Raw genomic sequence first — 18847 nt, forward strand, 5'->3', positions numbered from 1 at the left:
TAGTGGTTGTGAAAGCCCATGCCTCAGTTTGTGCAAACATTACACGTTTCAACAAAGACTCATTTTAATCACCTTGTTTTTTAGTCTGAACCCGAAAAGATTTTAAGTTCATCAAATTGCCTTAAATTCATCAAAATGAAATCTTTACATAATCTAACTGAATTTTAACCAAATTTTATTCCTATATTCATGAAAACCTGTTGGATTGTTTTTATGTAATCAGAAAAATAAGCCAACAAAAATATCTGTTCAATTTTTATTAGAATCCAGTATTAATATCCTGGTATGTCCCTAACACATTTACACAAACATGTTAGACATTGAGTACAAATGTATTTCAGAATATGAAAAGTTAAAAGTTAAAAAAAAGTAGAAATGTAATCTTTTAGAGATTAATTTACACCACTGTCAAGGAAAACGGTATTACTATTGGTTGATTGAGTTCACATGTATTTTTTCCTCTTATGTGTTTTCATGATCCCAGTGGGACCGTTATAAAAGCATCCTTGGGGGAGTGTGGGGAACACGGGTCCTGGTGGTGCAACTAGGAAAGTCAGAAGTTGAGTCCTTTCTTTTTCCATCATCTCTACCTCAGCCCAAGGACCGTGGTTGTGATGGTAGATGGTCATCCGCACATCGCACTGATTGGCCGGTTTGTTGGGGGTCTCAACAGCGAAGCAACTCAACATTGTTGACTCAGACTTAATTTGTGTGGACTTCCAAACGTCCATATGACTGAAAGGATTGTGCCGTGGAACCCTTCCTTGTCTTGCAGAAGCGATTTTACCCCAGTTGTTGGGATTAATCAAATCTTTATCATTGAATCGTGTCCCAAATTTATCGAAGAACTGAATCCTTTTCTCCCCAAGTGGAGGACAGTATGAATTGTGAGACTCCCTGTTTTCAGTGCGAGCTTCAAAGGCTGGTTTCACATCTGGTCTTTGTGCAGAAGCGACTCCGACACTGTCGTCCTTCACTCCCGGCTGGCCAAAAGGGTCTACACATGGTAGCTCTGTTTCCTTCTCACCTTCGTCTGAGACAGGGGGCTGTAGAATTCAGTCATATGGTCATTGTCCCATTCAAACTATGAGTGGGTACATCTTCAATTCTAAATAATCTGGATTCATCAAGGAAGGAAGAGGTTGGACGTCGAGCGGCTTTCTGTGTTGTTGTTTTTTCCACTTTTGATAAGAAAACATAAATTTACCTTCAGCGATGGCAGTTTGAAGTCGGCAGGGTCGCAAGGAGAATGAAAACGACATCGCTTTGCTTCAGGTTCGGTAAGATCCCCCCTCTGTTTACTCACATCTAAAGAGAAAAACAAAATAAAAACAATGTAGGAATGGATCGTGTGCATTGATACTGTCTGAATTTGAACAATGTCTACTTCTGTAAAAACTGGTCTTGGTCTGTCCTCCCTGCACCTTTAATGTCTCTCCTGCTCCATCCTTCATCCTTACATCCGTCCAGCGTCTCCAGCTCTGGAGGCCGATCCGCTCCTGAAGAGGTGGAATCGATGTCGGCTTTAGCCGCTGCTTCCACCTCCACCTCTGTCTTCAAGACCTCAGGCTGGTCGTCAGATGAACGCAGATTTTTGTCCAGTGACATCGAAGCACCGAGTGAAGTTGGAGACGGTATATCAGTTGGTTCCTTTTCTTCTTCTCGCTCGTGTTTAATGGAAACTTTGCTGCTGGTAGATTTCTTCACTGGAGTAGACAAAGGAACATTAGTTCTTACCGTTAAACTACCGTTTAACACCGTTTCTCAAAACAGTATCAAAGGGTCTGGAATGTCTTTGACTAAATAATACACACCTGGTTCATCTTCCTGTTTGGCTTCTTCCTGCATCTTTTTCTCATCACTGCCTGCTTCATCTAAAGTCACCAAGGTCTAAAAATGACATCAACCAGTTTTTCACCATTTGTGATTTACACTTTTCTTTTTTCTCGCAAAATATCCAAACAATGACGTGATAGAAATCCCACACAAAGGTGATGACAGATGCCAGTGTGCGTGCTGATGTTGAGAGAGGATGAGGAACATCACAGATAATAAAACTACTGCTGACACACTTACAGCCAGCGACAGTCAGACTGACTATTTGGTGTAGATAAATGACTCAAGGAAAATACTGACATCTCAGTCTGGATATTTACCTCGGGGTTAAAGGAATCCACTTGTCCTCCTAAACACTTACTTCATTCAAGCTGATGAGTACGCTGGTTGCCTCTTCATCAGTCACAGTTTTGGATGCATCATTCTCCACTTGTTTTGATGCTGCATTATCTTGTTTGGCTTTTTTAGTCAATTTCTTTGGTCTTCCCCTTTTTCTTTTTTGGCCCGTTGCTGGTCGGTTATTCTTACCGACTTCTTCTACGGAGTCAAATATTTTGTAAGTAGAATCCTCCTCACAAGCTTCTGTTTCACTGATTCCACTCCTGTTTGGGCTTTCATTTGTTACGTCAGCCTCTTTATTCTTAGTTTGTTCCTTGTTTTGCTCCTGTATCCGAGCAGACTTGGCCCTCCTTGTTGGAATGGCTTTTTTTGGAGCGACTGTCTTCTTCATTTTTCCTCTGGCAGATCTTGTTGTGATGGTTGGTTCATCTGCTGTAGCTTCCTCGTCCTCGACAGGTTTGTCAGGAATGTTTGTGAGAGTTGATGTAATTTTTTCATCCTTCTTGCCCCTTGCACTCCTTCTCCTACCAGACCTTTCTATGTTGGTGGAGGTATCTACAACTGATTCATCTTCAACTGAGTATACTATTTGAAAATCCATCTTGTCCATAGTCCCTGTGCCTTTTTTACCACCGTCTGTTGTGGGGTCCATTTTTATTGCTGCCTTGTCCTGTTTTTTACCTGAATTATTCTCTTCATTTTTGGAGGATGTGATCCTCCTTGATGGTCTATCATTTCTAATGGTTGTCTCCCTTTTCTTGGCCTTTTCCCCCTTGCCATCAGACTGTGACTCAGTTTCTGTAGCAGGTGTAAGACCTTTCAAAGAATCCACTACCTTCAAGGAGTCATTGGCGATGGACGTAACATTTTCGTCAGATATCTGGCAACTAGGAGTTCCAGGTTTTTGGTTCTCATGTTTTGTTACAATTTCTTCAACCGAGTCCAAAATCTCAAAGGTTCCTTGTTCAGTGAAAAGACTGTTGAGATCTTTTAATTTTTCGTCATGGTCTTCAAGGGGCTGGTCTTCATTTGAGATTTGTCCATCAGGATACTTCAGATCTTTGTAGGATTGTGTTGAAAGCCCTTTCCCTCTCTTACCATTTGAACCTTGTTTGCAACTTGAACCTAAAACTTGTGAATCATTTTTATGCATCTCTTGATCTGGTGGACCTGCTGATCTTTCTTCAGATGCATCACCGACAGGAACTGCAGCATCTCCAGTCAATGACTTTATTGTGGAGGAACAATCATCCTGGACCAGGGCACTGACTTCATCTGTAGTAGCTTGATCTTCAGTGAGACAGTCCAACACTTGGAATGTGCCGTCAATTTCCATTTCACTGAATTCCTCTGGACCAACTTTGTCTTCATTGTTAACACTGTCCAAGACTTGCAAAGTCTGGTCTTCTTTTGGTCCAGTTTGCTGGACATCAGCGCTGCTATCCTCCTCCATCTAATGGAAACAGAAGGAAAGACATTAGTGGTGAACCTGAGCAGGCTGTTATTTCATATTTGTGGAAATGACACTGTGCTAAACGGAACTTTTGAGTATCTTCATGTAACTCCTCACCGCTATCCCTGCAAACAGGGGTGTGGTCCGTTGGGTGAGTCTGTGCTGGCGAACAGCTTCTTTGATCACCTTAAAAATATGGTTATCAATCTGAGGAACACCTGAAGGGTTCTCTTTAGGATCAGCAGTGGGTACATTGGAGATCTCTGGACCTGGTTTCTCAGCATCCTCCTCTCCAGCTACATTGCTTGAGGCAGCAGCTCTCTGTTCAGAGGTGACAGAAGGCTGGGTTTCCCACTCCCTTTTATGCTGTAGTCTCTCTTTTAGACTCTTCAAACTACAATTAAAAAACAAAAATAATCAGAATTTGAAAATGGAAGCTGAATAATTCTTAGAAAATAACATATACAGTTTTGAAGTGGTTTAGTTTTTTGAAAAAATGACAGCGGGCTGGACGTTGATATATTTAAGGCTTCTTTTACACCAAAATGTCAGGTTCAAGATTGGATTTTTGTTACATGTCAGATATATTTCAGTTTCACTTTAATTTTCAAACCATATACTCACGTCTCAATGTGTAGAACACAACTCCTACTGACATAAAAAAAACTGAGTTAGCTTATAGAAACACCTCTAGGATGAATCATGTATCTAATTCAATTAGACTCGGAATGGTTTAACAAATGTGTGCGTACCAAAGACGTTGCTTTTTAGATCTTCCTTGTATTTTTTTCATCACCTGAGTGATGCCACGTGAGTCCGCTATCTCCACATATATCTGAGGTAGAGACAGTGGAGAGGGAGATGAAGGACATGTGTAGGAAATGATCACCGAAAAAGACAAGTCAGTTGTCAACAACACCTTTAGTCACCTGCGTTTAAAATGCACCAAAATAAAAGTTTTATTTGTCATTTTTATTATTTCTGCAACGTTCTGCTGGTTGTGTCAGAGATACTGAGAGCTGTGGAATCTTTTATACAAAGTAATTTAAAAACCCTCCTCTTGTATAGAACACCAAATATGAACAACTACTTTAGAGTTGTAAAATCTTCTGAATCCAAATACCATTAAGGGCCAGAACCCCAGATTCAGGGTGATAACCTTCACACCATGAACCACAACTTTTCTATTAAAATGCACATTTTTTAAGACTTTTAATACTAGATGAGGAACCAGTTTTCTAATTAAGTTATATTGCACCACATTTCTAAAAGAATAATTCCATGATCAGGATAAGCTGCAGAAGACTGGTGGATGGATTAGAGTGAGGAACCAGATAATTAATGGTGTAGCTCAATCTAAAATGTCTCTAATCTTGAATTGACCGCCTGCATAGCAACTTCCTGCTTGAACAAGCAGACATTTAGTTTTCACATGAAACAATGACAAATAAAACTTATGATTTAGACAACAGAAGTTAAAATGAGTCTTAACAGTTAATTGTTGGTATTGTGATGTTATACCTTATTAGACAACGGCAGGAAGTTGACAAGTGTTGCCAAGGAGCCGATCATGTTTATGACCATCTTGATGAGGGCTACAAATGTCACAGAAACCTCCACACACAGCAACCGATCCTCCAGGGTCTCTGGGGGAGACACTGGAAACTCCTGGATGGGGAGAAACGGTATTATAACAGACACAGATTTTTCCTCTTGGTCAAAGATTTACACTGAGGAGGAATGACATACAGGAGAGGTCCACTTCATGGCAGTTCTATACACCATTTCCTGCAAAAAGACTTCAAGTTTATTCCTTTGACATAGACATAGAGTATCATAATTTCTGCAACATTTCATCATGCACAACCCCCAAATACTCTTCACCATAGACTTTAAAGCAAAATGCTGATGTTAAACACCACAGGTGGATTTTAATAGTTATAGTTATGAATTATAAGGGATGCTGTCAGAACACAGCTCCATTTTTTTTTTTACATTATTTCACTACATTTTACTCAAAGGGTCCAACTAGTCATGTCTCATAATTTAATAGAAATAAGCTGCTGATTCCAATCAATTTCCTCATCCCATCCTGATCCTGGAACAGCTGTACCTCACTGGACACAGGACCCATGTCTTCCAACACAAAGTGGACTGTGAGAGTGCAGTTTCTGACAGAAACCGGTTTTGAGATGTGATCTCTAACAAAATCGCAGCATGAAGTCCAGTCGGTGAAAAACACAAAGGCCTGTGGGTGAAACAGAAAGGTCAGTGTAGAAAACATCTAAGTTCAAACAATACAGCCTTCTAATAACATTTAATTGTCATGATGTTTGTGCCTGCGCAGTTTTCAGGTTCTCCTTCTTACCCTCCTCTGCAGTGGAAGGACCAACACGTTGTAGTACAGGAAGTCAAGGTTGTGTTTGGGAAAATATGGCCTCAGTAGCTTGACCACATCCTCATGCTTGTGCAATCCATTGGTAAAACCAGTCAACATGATTGTGGGGATCTTGGAGCCAATACGGTTGGCCTCCTATAATAAACAACATTCAAGGACAAAAATTTAATTGAGGCAAAGTTGGTTCAAGTCAACTGCATTATTCACATTTGGTAGGCAGGAAGTCAGAACATTCAGTCAATGGCAACCAAATCAGTACTTTCTGTTTCATGTTCAGATATGATTCGAGAGCTAACTGAGGGGACGGAGAGCAGCACAGCAACATGAACAGGCTGAAACAAATTGCATAATATAACCACTGTTTTCTATAGTCTTTAAAAATATGTTTCTGAAATTTAGAACCACAAATCTGAGCAGAAAAAACAAAACAAATTGGGTGAAGTTACAGAAAGAAATGGGCTCACCTCCATGTCCTTCTCTCCGTTGACCGTCAGGTTATCTTGGAGTTAAAAGTGAACAGAAACAAACATCTCATCAATAATCTGACGTGGAAATTTGGAAGCATAAAACCTTTTAAGGTGAAAAAATATCTTACTGGGGTTGATGAAATAAGGAAATGAAGTAGGGTATAAATAAGGACAAGTTGTTATCGTCATCCAAAATGGTGTGGTGCTTTTTGGTGGAATGGCTTCTGCTGAAGGGTAACGTTCTGTTGCAACATCTTGACAGTCTGAAGTGTTTCCACAAGCTGGCAATTCTGCAAAAACAAACCGAAAAAACGAAAGACCAATTTCATTCTGAATATATCGGATGAGACAAAATATTGATGCAGTAAAACTGATGGCAAGTTCCACGAAAAACGGTTTCATGTGCTCCCTGGTTCATGTAGAATTCTGTTATTGGTGGTTGGTTTGTTAACGGTCGCCAACCAGGCTGTAATTTTCTAAAACATGAAAAGTCTCATAATGGAATGTGTGTAAAAGTGTGTAATGGAAAAAAAAATCTTTTATAAAAAAAACTTTAACAATAAAATTCTGAAAGGCAATTTCTTGATTCATTCACAAACTTCTTTGTTTAAACCAACTTTGAAAATTGCCAAAACCAGTGCCTCTCTCCAGTGTGAAATTTGAGACACAGCTGAAGATTGTTCAATCCTCTCCTTCATAATGCTGATTACACCACCATATCCTGCATTCTTCTACTACCATACTCATAACAATACAATCAGATGTTTGCATGTCCCTTCATTTTAACTGAGAGTCTAAATATTTTCTGTTGCAGGACCAAGACGACTTACCGATGGATTCAGATATTTTTTCTGATCTCAGCCTGTAGACTCCACGATGGGGGTTTTTGGGAAGGAGATTGCAACAAATTCCGAACTGATCAGCATCCCAAGCGGTCTTGAATTCTATATATACCTGTGATACAGAAACACAAATTAGTTTTTAGAGACTAAAAGAAAGTTTATTTTATATGTGCTCTTACAGCTCTATGTGTGCTTGTTTGTACCTTGTTCAGGAGTGGTAGGAAGTTCTTGATGCAACATTGTTTCTTCACCATTTCCCTGAGGGTCTCAATCTCACTTGGTGAAATGTTCTTGATGAAGACTACTTTGAATCCTAGACAAGTCACAGGCTGCACAAAGACAGCATCCGTTAACTAAAGCCCAGGTTTTCCAAGTCAAGGGGAATATCATGAACGGATTATCAGGATTACGTGCATTACTTACAGAATTCATTAGCTTCATGAGAAAGATGTACATCCCTCTCTAGAATTAAAACATCACAAGAGACAGTGTTACTAAAGTCCAACATGCCTGAGATCCAATGTTTAGTTCTTCTGGCAGCATGAACAAACATGACCAACACATTACTACGGAAAATATAATCCAGGAATGTTTTCAGGGAGTTTATTTCATCAACTGGAGACCAAAAAATATAAATTTTAAAAAAATACCCGCCAATAAAAACAACACTGTTCTGCTTACCTGGGTCATGTCTATGTCATTCTTGAGTACACGTAACTTGATTTTATGTCCTTTGAATTTCAAGATGTTCTTTCTCCTGGCTTCTTGCTTTAGGTACTGGACAAAGTTTGCTTTTGAAATCTGGACCAAAGCCTGTGCAATAAGTCACACACAAATGTCTTCCTAGTTTAGGTACCTGGTTCTAAGTGGTTTTTCAAGAGCATTTTTTATTTTAAACATCTTACAGACTAGGACTACAAACAGAATAATTCATGAGGAACCAAATAATACAGACTGATGACATTATACCTACCATACACATTTGAGGAACAACATAAATAGCTCGAGTGTGACTTTCAAACCCCAACGGGATGAGCATTTTGACTATGTCCTTCTCTGTGTAGCAGCCATCGTAATATGGAGGTAAACCAGTCACCAGCACCTTACAAACTCGGGGACCATGACTTAGAAACTGAAAACATTCAAAGAGAAGCAGTAAAATAAAAAAAAGTGAAGTTTAGTTTGTTGTAACAGATGAAGAGTGGAGAAATTATGAACATTTTCTTCATTCAATATGTTTGTCAACACACAAACAACTGTAAATCATGGTGATTAATACAAGTGATCTTACCTTTGGTGTAAAGCAGGTTTTCAAGTTGATGCACACTGAAAGGGAAAAAGGAAATGTAAACAAACTCCTTGCAAATGTTTGTGAACTTTCACGTTCTCTTTAAAAGACTTCTTACCTAGTCTTTCAATATTCATGTGTTCCTCCACCATCTCTCCAATTGTCAGATGACTGCTTTCAGGCCCGGGTTCAGACGACGTGGATGCAGCTGCTTGATGTCGGCTCACAACGGTGACGGATGGATTCCTGACTGACGGATCAGCTTGTGTCGTCACTGATGTCACCACATCTTCAAAACATCAAATTTAAATACCATCAATGTTTTTTTTCCCTCACAACTTTCTCTTTCACACATCAGTTGGATCCATGGTGATCCAACCTAAATTTCATCTCATTACTCATAACTTCACTTTACTACAGTTTAAAAACCAGACCGCTGTTTAAGACTTGGCTTTTTGTTTAACAACTAAACACAACATTTTGTATTTTTACCCCTGAACACTACAATGTCATATTTCTATTGACTTCTTCATTCACTTCTTCCTCAAATACCTTGTTTTATTGTTTTTGTGTCTTCTGGGTGGGTTTCAAACGGACTACTTGGTGTCTGACTCTCACGAATGTCAACCTCCATGGGCTCTGTGGCACCAAGTCCTGTTTCCTCAAGCTGCATTGATTGAAGCTCTTCAGCATCTTGGTCCAGTTCTGATTGATGCTGAGGTTTAAAACTGGTCACATTTGAGGTTTCAATCTCTGCTTTGTCTTCCTGCGGCCCAACTGCCTCTTCAGTTGTTGAGGTGGCGTCTGTTTCTTTTTTCTCCACCACAGATTGTGTAACACTGGTAACTGAAGTCTCAGCTGTAGGTTTCTGCTTGGACTGACCGGTTCCTAACATGGATCCAGATGATGTACTTTGCCTCTTTTTGGCCTTTTTGACAGGCAACTTCCCTGCTTTTATAGTTTTAGCCAACTGCCTGGTTGAGATCTTTTTTGATTTGGACATTAGGACTTTGGGCTTAGTGGCAGTCCCTGGACAGTCAAACATCCGAGTGATAAGAATGTTTGCAAAAGACTCTCTTTTGCCAGAGAATAAAGGCCTTTTAGGTGTAGGGAGAAGAACCTTTCTAGGCCTGGCAGCGGTTATAGATTCATTGGTTTGAGGATTGGATACACTGGATGTGGAAGGTTTACTATTTAAAAAAAGACAGACATAGAAAAAGAACAAGCATATACAAAATTAATTTCAGTTTGAATGTTTAAAAATGTATACATCATTCAACACTGTCATTAGATGGAATCTCTTTGCAAATGATTCTTTATAAATTAGCAATGCCTGTATACAGTTCTGTGAATGATATTAAACACAAACAGGATTGGTTCATAGCTCAAACATAACAAATTTAACATTGTGTAGCTCACTGAATTTTCTGATATGCTAAGTGAATACAGTAAACTCCAAATAAGGACACAAATTCTGGCAGAAATGAAATAAATAAAGATTAAAAGAGGTCTGTGTAAAACATGACTCACTCCTGATGAGGCATCTTTTCCTCATCCTGTAAAAACAAAGAGAGATTTGTTATTTTAGACTGAGGTATGTGTGACCACACTATGACAGACAAATACTGATATATTTACCATGCAGAGAAAGATTAAACGAACAGTAAATGTAATACCTTATGTCTGACGACAGTGACTGGTAATCCTTTGACATTAAGGCTCTCTACAGTCATCAGCTTCTTTGCATCTTCCTCGTTCTCGTAACAGGCCACTGCCTACATGTGCAAACACAACAGGATTTATAATGTTTAAATCCTATCAAAAGACAAAAAAAAACAACTATTTTAATTATAAAATACATGTCTGATATACCTGCAGTTTAGACCGAAATAGTAAAACCGATTTGGTTCTCCCATAGTGCTCCAAAGCTGTGACGACGTCATTGCGCGACAGAGATTTATCAACCCCTTGTAGTCTCACCACTGTTGGAGGTGAAGATTTGCCGGACTGAACAATTAAACAAAAAATAAATAAAAAATTGACACAAACATTATTCTCAATTTGGACAGTAATGGAGGGAACTTGCCTGTCTTTTCCGCAGGTCAGAGCTTGATTTTGAGGGCGTTGACAGTAACTCTTCCTCTGCTTTAGGGGATGATGATGCTGATGACAATGAGGCAGAAGCTGACTTCACCTTGGTTAGTTCAGCTAGTATGACAGAACCCAGAGTCTTAGCCATAGCCTCAATGTCACACTGTTCTGAAAGAGATTGAACAGCTACAGGAACAAAGGTAAAAACAGTGTTAGACAATATTAGAGCTTTTTCACATAGAGACATCATGTTAACATGTTAAGCTATTAGATATAATAAAATATAAAGGGAGTAGGGGACAAGACTTAATCACACATGGGCCAAATGCAGTGAGGTTGCTCCTTGAGGATTCGTATTTCCCAATGTAGGAGCTATTTACACTTTGATAATATAGTATGCTTAAATATTGACTTACTGGAGAAATTTAAAACACTTGGGATAGCCTTCTTGAACTATGTTTCAACTCTTGACCTGCGGTATGTAGTTTTGTTTACCTTATAACACGTTCTAAAAATTATTATAACTTAGTAATTCCAGTCATAGTTGATAACACCACTGTTTTCTCTCTTTTGATCGACTCTGGTATTATAGGATCAAGTCTGGCAGTCACCAATAGTAAATACAGTACTATACTTATCTATGTAGTTCATTCTAAATTTCTGCTTCTGAGCTGAAGACTTCTTGAAACTGTGTTAAATAAGATTATTTCTTATGTTGTGTGTGTGTATGTATATATATATATATATACCCCAAAACCGGAACAGCAGAAGAAGCAGGCATTTGACAATGAATGAATTAATGAATTAATGATTTTTTTTTTTTGTCTTGGCGTGAATTTTTCAAGCTCTATATAAGCCAGAATGAATGAATAACATATGGGTGGTGGAACTCTTAAATGTTTTGCAATTGGTCAAACCTGATGCTTTCAGTAATTTCTTCGCCAGGCTCTTTGCACTGATGGGCTTCTTTTGTTTAAAGGCTGAGTCTTTTGATGCCCTTGATGCTTGATCGTAGCCCATTCTTGGTAACGATGGTCGATTGTAGCCCCTTCTTGGTGATGATGGTCGATTGTAGCCCCTTCTTGGTGATGATGGTCGATCGTAGCCTCTTCTTGGTGATGATGGTCGATCGTAGCCCATTCTTTGTGATGACGGTCGATCGTTGCCCCTTCTTGGTGATGGCAGTCGATCGAGGCTCCTTCGTGGTGATGACAGTCGATCGAGGCTCCTTCGTGGTGATGACAGCCAATCAAGGCTCCTTCTTGGTGATGACAGTCGATCTCGACTCCTTCTCGGTGATGACAGTTGATCTCGTCTCCTTCTCGGTGATGACAGTCGATCTCGGCTCCTTCTTGGTGATGACAGTCGATCTCGCCTCCTTCTCGGTGATGACAGTCGATCTCGGCTCCTTCTTGGTGATGACAGTCGATCGAGGCTCCTTCTTGGTGATGACAGTCGGTCGAGGCTCTTTCTTGGTGATGACAGTCGATCGAGGCTCCTTCTCGGTGATGACAGTCGATCGAGGCTCCTTCTCGGTGATGACAGTCGATCGAGGCTCCTTCTCGGTGATGACAGTCGATCGAGGCTCCTTCTTGGTGATGACACTCGATCGAGGCTCCTTCTTGGTGATGACAGTCGATCGAGGCTCCTTCTCGGTGATGACAGTCGATCGAGGCTCCTTCTCGGTGATGACAGTCGATCGAGGCTCCTTCTCGGTGATGACAGTCGATCGAGGCTCCTTCTCGGTGATGACAGTCGATCAAAGCTCCTTCGTGGTGATGACACTCGAACGTGGCTCCATCGTGGTGATGTCTGTCGATCTCGGGTCCTTCGTGGTGCTGACAGTCGATCGAGGCTCCTTCTTGATGATGACAGTCGATCGAGGCTCCTTCTCGGTGATGACAGTCGATCGAGGCTCCTTCTCGGTGATGACAGTCGATCGAGGCTCCTTCTTGGTGATGACAGTTGATCTCGCCTCTCCCTTGGTGCTGACAGTCGATCGAGGCTCCTTCTTGATGATGACAGTCGATCGAGGCTCCTTCTCGGTGATGACAGTCGATCTCGCCTCCTGCTTGGTGATGACAGTCGATCGAGGCTCCTTCTCGGTGATGACAGTCGATCGAGGCTCCTTCTCGGTGATGACAGTCGATCGAGGCTCCTTCTCGGTGATGACAGTCGATCGAGGCTCCATCTCGGTGATGACAGTCGATCGAGGCTCCTTCTCGGTGATGACAGTCGATCGAGGCTCCTTCTTGGTGATGACACTCGATCGAGGCTCCTTCTTGGTGATGACAGTCGATGGCAGCTCCTTCTTGATGATGACAGGAAACAGAAACTTGATGAGGAACAAAGTGAGTTGAGAAACGGCAACAAATAAAAACAGAGCTATAAACAAGGTGAGATGTAAACAGAAATTTGATGATTTGAACAGTGTTTTAGGTGATGCTGTCTGTCTCATGTCTTATATGGTAAATAAAGATAACCAGATGTGAAGCTGTTAGCAGGTGATACTCTGTCGCTCATTCCTCCTCAGTTAGGATGGCCGAGTGGTCTAAGGCCCTGTGTGTAGGTCACAGTCTCCCTAGGAGGCGTGGCCTCGCAACCTACTTCTAACAATAACATTTTTGGGGAAGCAATCGCTCAGTCCACTAGTCGTTGGGCTGGGTGAACGCCTCGAGACCCACGTGGACCGTAAAAACTTGAGTGTGACCAGGCAGTGGAGAGGTGCCTTTGAACAAGGCACCATCCCTTTACAGGTTGTTCATTTGGCGCAACATTATGTAGCTGCCTGCCACTCTACCTCTCACTAAAACTTGAAATTCATGGGAAACTATAAAGGGGCAAAAGCACTGACTCTTTCTGCAGGCATTTGCGGTTGGTAAGATGAAGGCTGCTCTTCTGGTGGGAGATCAACACCTAGCAAAACAAACATACGTAAGACACGTCACAGCATCATCATCAGTTTCATTTCCTCAAATAGTACTTTTGTGACTGATTGAAAATGCAAAAACTTTACGTTGTTATATACTAAATTTCAATTTATAATTGCAAGAACAAACTGGGCGAGATAAGGGAGATAACTGCTTGCGATGCGCAGATGGAGTAGTGCTGCTGGGCGTGGGTTGCGGCAGAAAGGGAAACTAGTCGAATGTGATGCGCGGTTCAAAATACAAACTTACAAACCCAATACCTTATTTATTGAACATTTAGATAATGTTCAGCTGGTGTTCGAATCTACAGATGTTCGTAAGTCGGATGTTCATATGTCAGGGAGCAGCTGCTACATCCACTATAAACATGCTAGCATTTAAACATGCAGGCATAAACTAGCTATCAATAGCAATGGGGTGACAATCACAAGTGCTAAATCTTAAAGGTTCGAAGGCCTGGGATCTTTCAGTGACCCAACAGCAGCGATTGCAGAAGCAGGAGGAACTGGTTTTGAAGAGGTAAGAGGCCGTACCGCTTTCAACGTCTGTGATACAGGCCGTTTTTGTGTCTGCTGCTTTTTTTGTTTTGATCGTTTCACAACTGGCTGCTTCTCTGTTTGTTCCTTGATCTGCTGTTTTTTTAACTGCTCAGCAGCTTTCATCTCTTGAGCTGGAACTTTTGTCAGTTTCTTGCTGTTGCATTCAGCATCATTCACAATGAGGTCAGGTTTGTTGGACTGAATATGACTGGCAAGTGTGCTTTGTGTTTGGGTCTCCAATGTTGATTGGCGATTCGTTTCTGGTTCTTTTAGAGGAGCAAGTTCGGAGGCCCCAGATTTGTAAGCTGTTAGGGAGGTCAGATTTAACTGTGTCTGCAATCGTTTGGTCTGTTGATAGCTTGGGGGTGTCGCAGATATCCGTACTGGTATGTGTTTAGAGCTGAGACAGGAAACAGGACTCCCCTGGTCAGTAGAAGAACCTAAAACACTGTTTTCAAGTTCACTTTGGCTTTTTTGTGAAGGTTCTTGATTGTGTTTGCTATTCTCACAAGTGTACAACATCATACTTCCACTCTCAGTGGTTCTACTGTCACTGGTCTTTCTACTTCCATTCCCAACTACTCCGGTATAATTGCCTGTATGTCCATAATCAAACATGTCGCTTGGTTGAGCAGCCAATGTCAATTCCTCCTGGGGCTTCTCTGCAAAGTTCAAAGAACTCAAGCTCTGACTGTCCGTTCCACTCATGGTTCCAGGGAATTGGGGCTCAGGGTAGCAATTTGGCAGAACTGCTGCTGTAGTTCTCTTGGTCTTCTGAATGCGAATTTGGCGTAAGATGAACGGGAGGTTAGCAGGGGTAATCTGGTCTTCAGGGTAGGAGATGAGATACTCCAAGTCATCTTTTTCAAGTCCGAGGGATGAAAGAAGTTCATTAGCTGATTCAGCAGTGTACTTGGGTTGACTGGACGTCACAAGGGGCTCAAGGTTATTTGGAAATCGATAATCCCCATCATTACACCCAAGAATGGACTGCTTGTCATATTCTCCATCCCTGGAGGCATTGAATTTATTTTCACTGGCACTTACATATTTAGATGGAGCGGGTGATTTGCTGTCATCGGCACTGGGTGTATTGCAGTTCAATAACCAGTCCAAGGAGCTACTGCATTTAAAGTTTGAGTGTCTTTGCCCTTGAGAAGTAGTGGTTGAGGACATTGGGTATGAGGCCATTCTAGTGTGCGAGGAGCACAACACATCTCTTTGTGGGATCGCCACATTACTAAACTGTAAACTGTTTTCATGAGCCACCCCTTCCTCTCTGGCTCTGTCAATATGTATGTCTGTTGATCTTTCTATGTCACTATCTTTCACGAACCCATTGTATTCCGCTCTTTTCTCCATCAACCAAGGAATAACCAATGGAGATGCTGCACCAGAGCTATCTAGACTCACAGAAGAATTTACAGAAGAACCAAGGCTGGGCATAAGTCCGAGATGAGAGTATATTATGTGAAGATTATTCTCGGCCTGCCTACTGGAGAGTCCATACTGCCCAGTAGAGCTGGTTGAACTTTGTTTCTCAGAGTCATAAGAGCTATCAAGGGAATGAGACATTATATTATGATCTTCAGAAGGTTAAGGACTCTGATAGCCACAGCAGACAGAGCACATAAGTGGCAAAGGTGTCTTCTGATGGTTGTTCAGGTTGTGGCATCATTTATGTGTCAATGGCAGCCAAACTTGGGAGTCGAACCCACTGAAAGCAGGCTGCTTGATGGGAAAACTGGACAACTCTCCCTGGGAGCTTAGTAATTATGAGATCTCTGGGGCCCTGGAAAAAAAAGAAAAGGGAAACAATGTTTATTTATTCAATGGCTCCCTTGTTGGCAATCTGGGTCCCTCAATGAGCCACATTACCATCTGTTTCTGCAGCAGGTAACAATACTTCAAAACAAAGGACAAGCCTCCTGTTTGAGCATTGTGATGCATCTTTCCGTCATTTTAACAATAGGTTCCCTCAGAGACTTACAAATACACAACTAATTAAGCTCCTTTTCACCATAGGTGATATGTCATTTACATAACATTCATCCTTTGTTGGAGTGAAATTGCAGTTGAATATTTTTGTCTTGCAAAAGATAAGAGGAATGTTTCATAACTGTCTCTGAAATCTTTTTTCCCCCATAACTTTATTAAACACAATCTGGAAGTACAAAAAAAATAAAAAAATTTACAAAAGCAACAAAATTAACTTTCACATTTCATTTTATTACACAACTGAAAGCTTGAAAGTGAAGTTAAAAGGATATAAAATAGATATAAATAAGTGAATAAAAAATGTAACTCCCCCGTCCGTCTTTGCTGTCCCTCCATAATAAAAGTACTGGAGCTTTTACTGCGTAGTGTTCGTTAAAGTCGGGACGGTGGGATCAGAAAGATAAAACATATACAGTATATGCCTAAATGTCACAAGTAGGATCACTGCCAAAAAATAAAAAAATAATAACAATCATAAAACAAAGCCAACAATATTATCTCCTGTAATTAGTAGTAGAAATTACTTTCACCCAACTTAAAATCAAGGCGTCCCACCTGGTGTAACTGACAGTGCCAAATACGGTCAAAACACATCAGAATGTTGTTATTTTACAGTCGTTCTTGGTAAAAGAAACAGGAACAAACCCCCGGTACGATATTTAACTCCGTGTTAAGGGTGATGCACTTTAACACGTCACTTGTCGCACACATACCGTTGCTTGAGCGTCTCGATCCTCGTCTAGTTTCTCTTTGGCAGAATCGACACGTATCGTCAAACTGTAACAGGAAGTCCGACACACTTCCGGTTTTCGAGCAGCGCCTTCAATATAAAAGCACGGCCATTTGAAAAGAGCAAAACTGAACAGAAATAGACAAGAGTTATCTGGTACATCGATTAAACCAGTGTTTTTCAACCACTGTGCCACTGTCAGGTGTGAAGTGGAAAATTATCCAATTTCTGTGTCCATACGGTCTACCTACTGTACTGGCAGAGTAATCATGTAGTACTCCTCCATAGCAGTAGGTGGCACTCGCAGCACAAGGTAGCCAATTGCCTTATACTAATAGAGAGAATAGAATTAGTGGTGCATGGAGGCATGCGGCAGGTATCTTTAACAGTAGCATCGTGGACAGCGGGAAGTCCCATATTTACAGCTTAGTGTTAAGAAATGGGAGCGGAGCAAAGCTGCTTGCAAATGAGTGGTGTGCAAGGCTGGCATACCTGGCAGATGTTTTTCATCATTTGAATGAACTGAACACACGAATGCAAGGCCGAAATGAAAACCTGCTGACAAGTAAATGGATTTTAAAAAAAAAAGGATTCCATTCAAAAGTACACCTGTCCAGCAACAGGTGGAAAGTGGCAATCTTGAAATGTTCCCACTCACCAATAAATGGCAAGATGTTAATACCGCTGCACTGTGTGATGATAATAGTTAAACATCTGAACTCCAGAGGAGAAGATGTCATTTTATTTCTCTTCAGCCTCCACAGAATGCATTTCCCTGTTGGAAAGGACATGACTTTACGGCAGCTAGAAGAACTAATTGAACTGAGACAAGATCTTGGTTTCAAACTAGGCTTTGCAGATCTACCTTCGCACAGTTTTCGGTTGACAATTGCCAAGGAGTGCTCCATGCTGGCCAAAAAAGCTATTTTGACATTGCTCCCATTTTCCAAAACATATCTGTGTGAGGTGAGGTCTTCAACCATGACTGCTATAAAAACCAAAGACAGAGAAAGACTGAAAGCTGTGAATGAAGAGCTTCATGCGTGTGTTTCATCGATTCCTGCCAGGATATCAGCTCTGTTCATCCAAACAGGCCCAGGTTTGACACTGAGTGAGTATGAATATAAAAGATTATAAAATACTTTTTTTCTTTGTGTTTATTTGATTCCTATTCAAGACGATATAATATGTCATTCTTCAATGTTTAAAAAAGCTTATATTAACAATATAAAACTTAAAACATCAATGTCTGATGTATCTTCTGTTCATCTGCTGAGCCTTAAGTTTGGGATATATGCTATGAAGTGTAGTATAATGCAGCATTTTTTTGTCATTGAACCAAAGTTTACAATTTAAAATTACACACCTGCCATTGTCTTGTTCAGAATTAAGAAACAAAGGCAATGATTGCTGGTCTTTCTGTAAAACAGACGGCAGCAAAGGTCAAGGGGGTCTATTGAATTGTAGATTATATTTATATAGTATGTAAAGGAAAAGTCACTAATGTTATGCAAGAACTGTTCCCAGTGCTCTTTGCTGACTGGACATAAATAACTTCCTGAAACCATCCAAGAACCACTCGGTAGAGTTTGTAATTCAATTCAGTCTACCTGTTTAATAAACCTTGTGATCTGCTGAAATCCAACATTGCTTCTTAATTAAATGAACTCGGTGAGTTTTGGTTATAAAACCTTTGACACTTCTACGACACATATTTGATTATTTTTTGATATGGAAGTAGGGAATTAAAAGAAGAATATAATGGAAGTACTTCGTTATTTAAATGTCCATAATTAAATGTCCAAAGCTGTTTTAAGAAAGTTCTTTAAGACATTTTGTCTCTCATCCAAGAGACTTCTTCAGTTCTTAAAGTCAAGTGGATTAATTCAAACAGCTTTAGAAAACCATGACCTGGATAACTGAGAACCTACACAGA

General features: G+C 40.6%; 1 protein-coding gene across 7 annotated transcripts; it reads right to left on the bottom strand.

Moving 5' to 3' along the window:
• Positions 1-242: 242 nt before the first annotated feature.
• On the bottom strand, positions 243-16948 carry LOC137590301 (uncharacterized). 7 transcript variants are annotated; one of them, XM_068307834.1, is made up of 30 exons: positions 16895-16948; positions 15231-15975; positions 13569-13630; positions 11632-13022; positions 10710-10900; positions 10496-10630; positions 10300-10398; positions 10154-10179; positions 9176-9813; positions 8742-8912; positions 8627-8661; positions 8309-8467; positions 8017-8148; positions 7759-7797; positions 7539-7664; positions 7324-7447; positions 6622-6783; positions 6491-6525; positions 5997-6161; positions 5742-5876; positions 5378-5416; positions 5150-5296; positions 4381-4463; positions 4253-4279; positions 3746-4022; positions 2198-3628; positions 1815-1890; positions 1425-1706; positions 1208-1308; positions 243-1046 (listed from the first exon to the last, which is right to left on the bottom strand). In XM_068307834.1, the coding sequence occupies exons 2-30, from the start codon at positions 15756-15758 to the stop codon at positions 444-446; spliced, it is 7419 nt and encodes a 2472-aa protein (XP_068163935.1). In that variant the 5' UTR covers positions 15759-15975; positions 16895-16948; the 3' UTR covers positions 243-443. The 7 variants fall into 7 exon arrangements, with proteins under 7 accessions (XP_068163935.1, XP_068163934.1, XP_068163931.1 ...); XM_068307833.1 differs by having other exon boundaries at positions 11632-13025; XM_068307830.1 differs by having other exon boundaries at positions 14178-15975.
• Between the last annotated feature and the right edge of the window lie 1899 nt (positions 16949-18847).

This window comes from Antennarius striatus, chromosome 23 (genome assembly GCF_040054535.1).
Source record: "Antennarius striatus isolate MH-2024 chromosome 23, ASM4005453v1, whole genome shotgun sequence".
NCBI lineage: Eukaryota > Metazoa > Chordata > Actinopteri > Lophiiformes > Antennariidae > Antennarius > Antennarius striatus.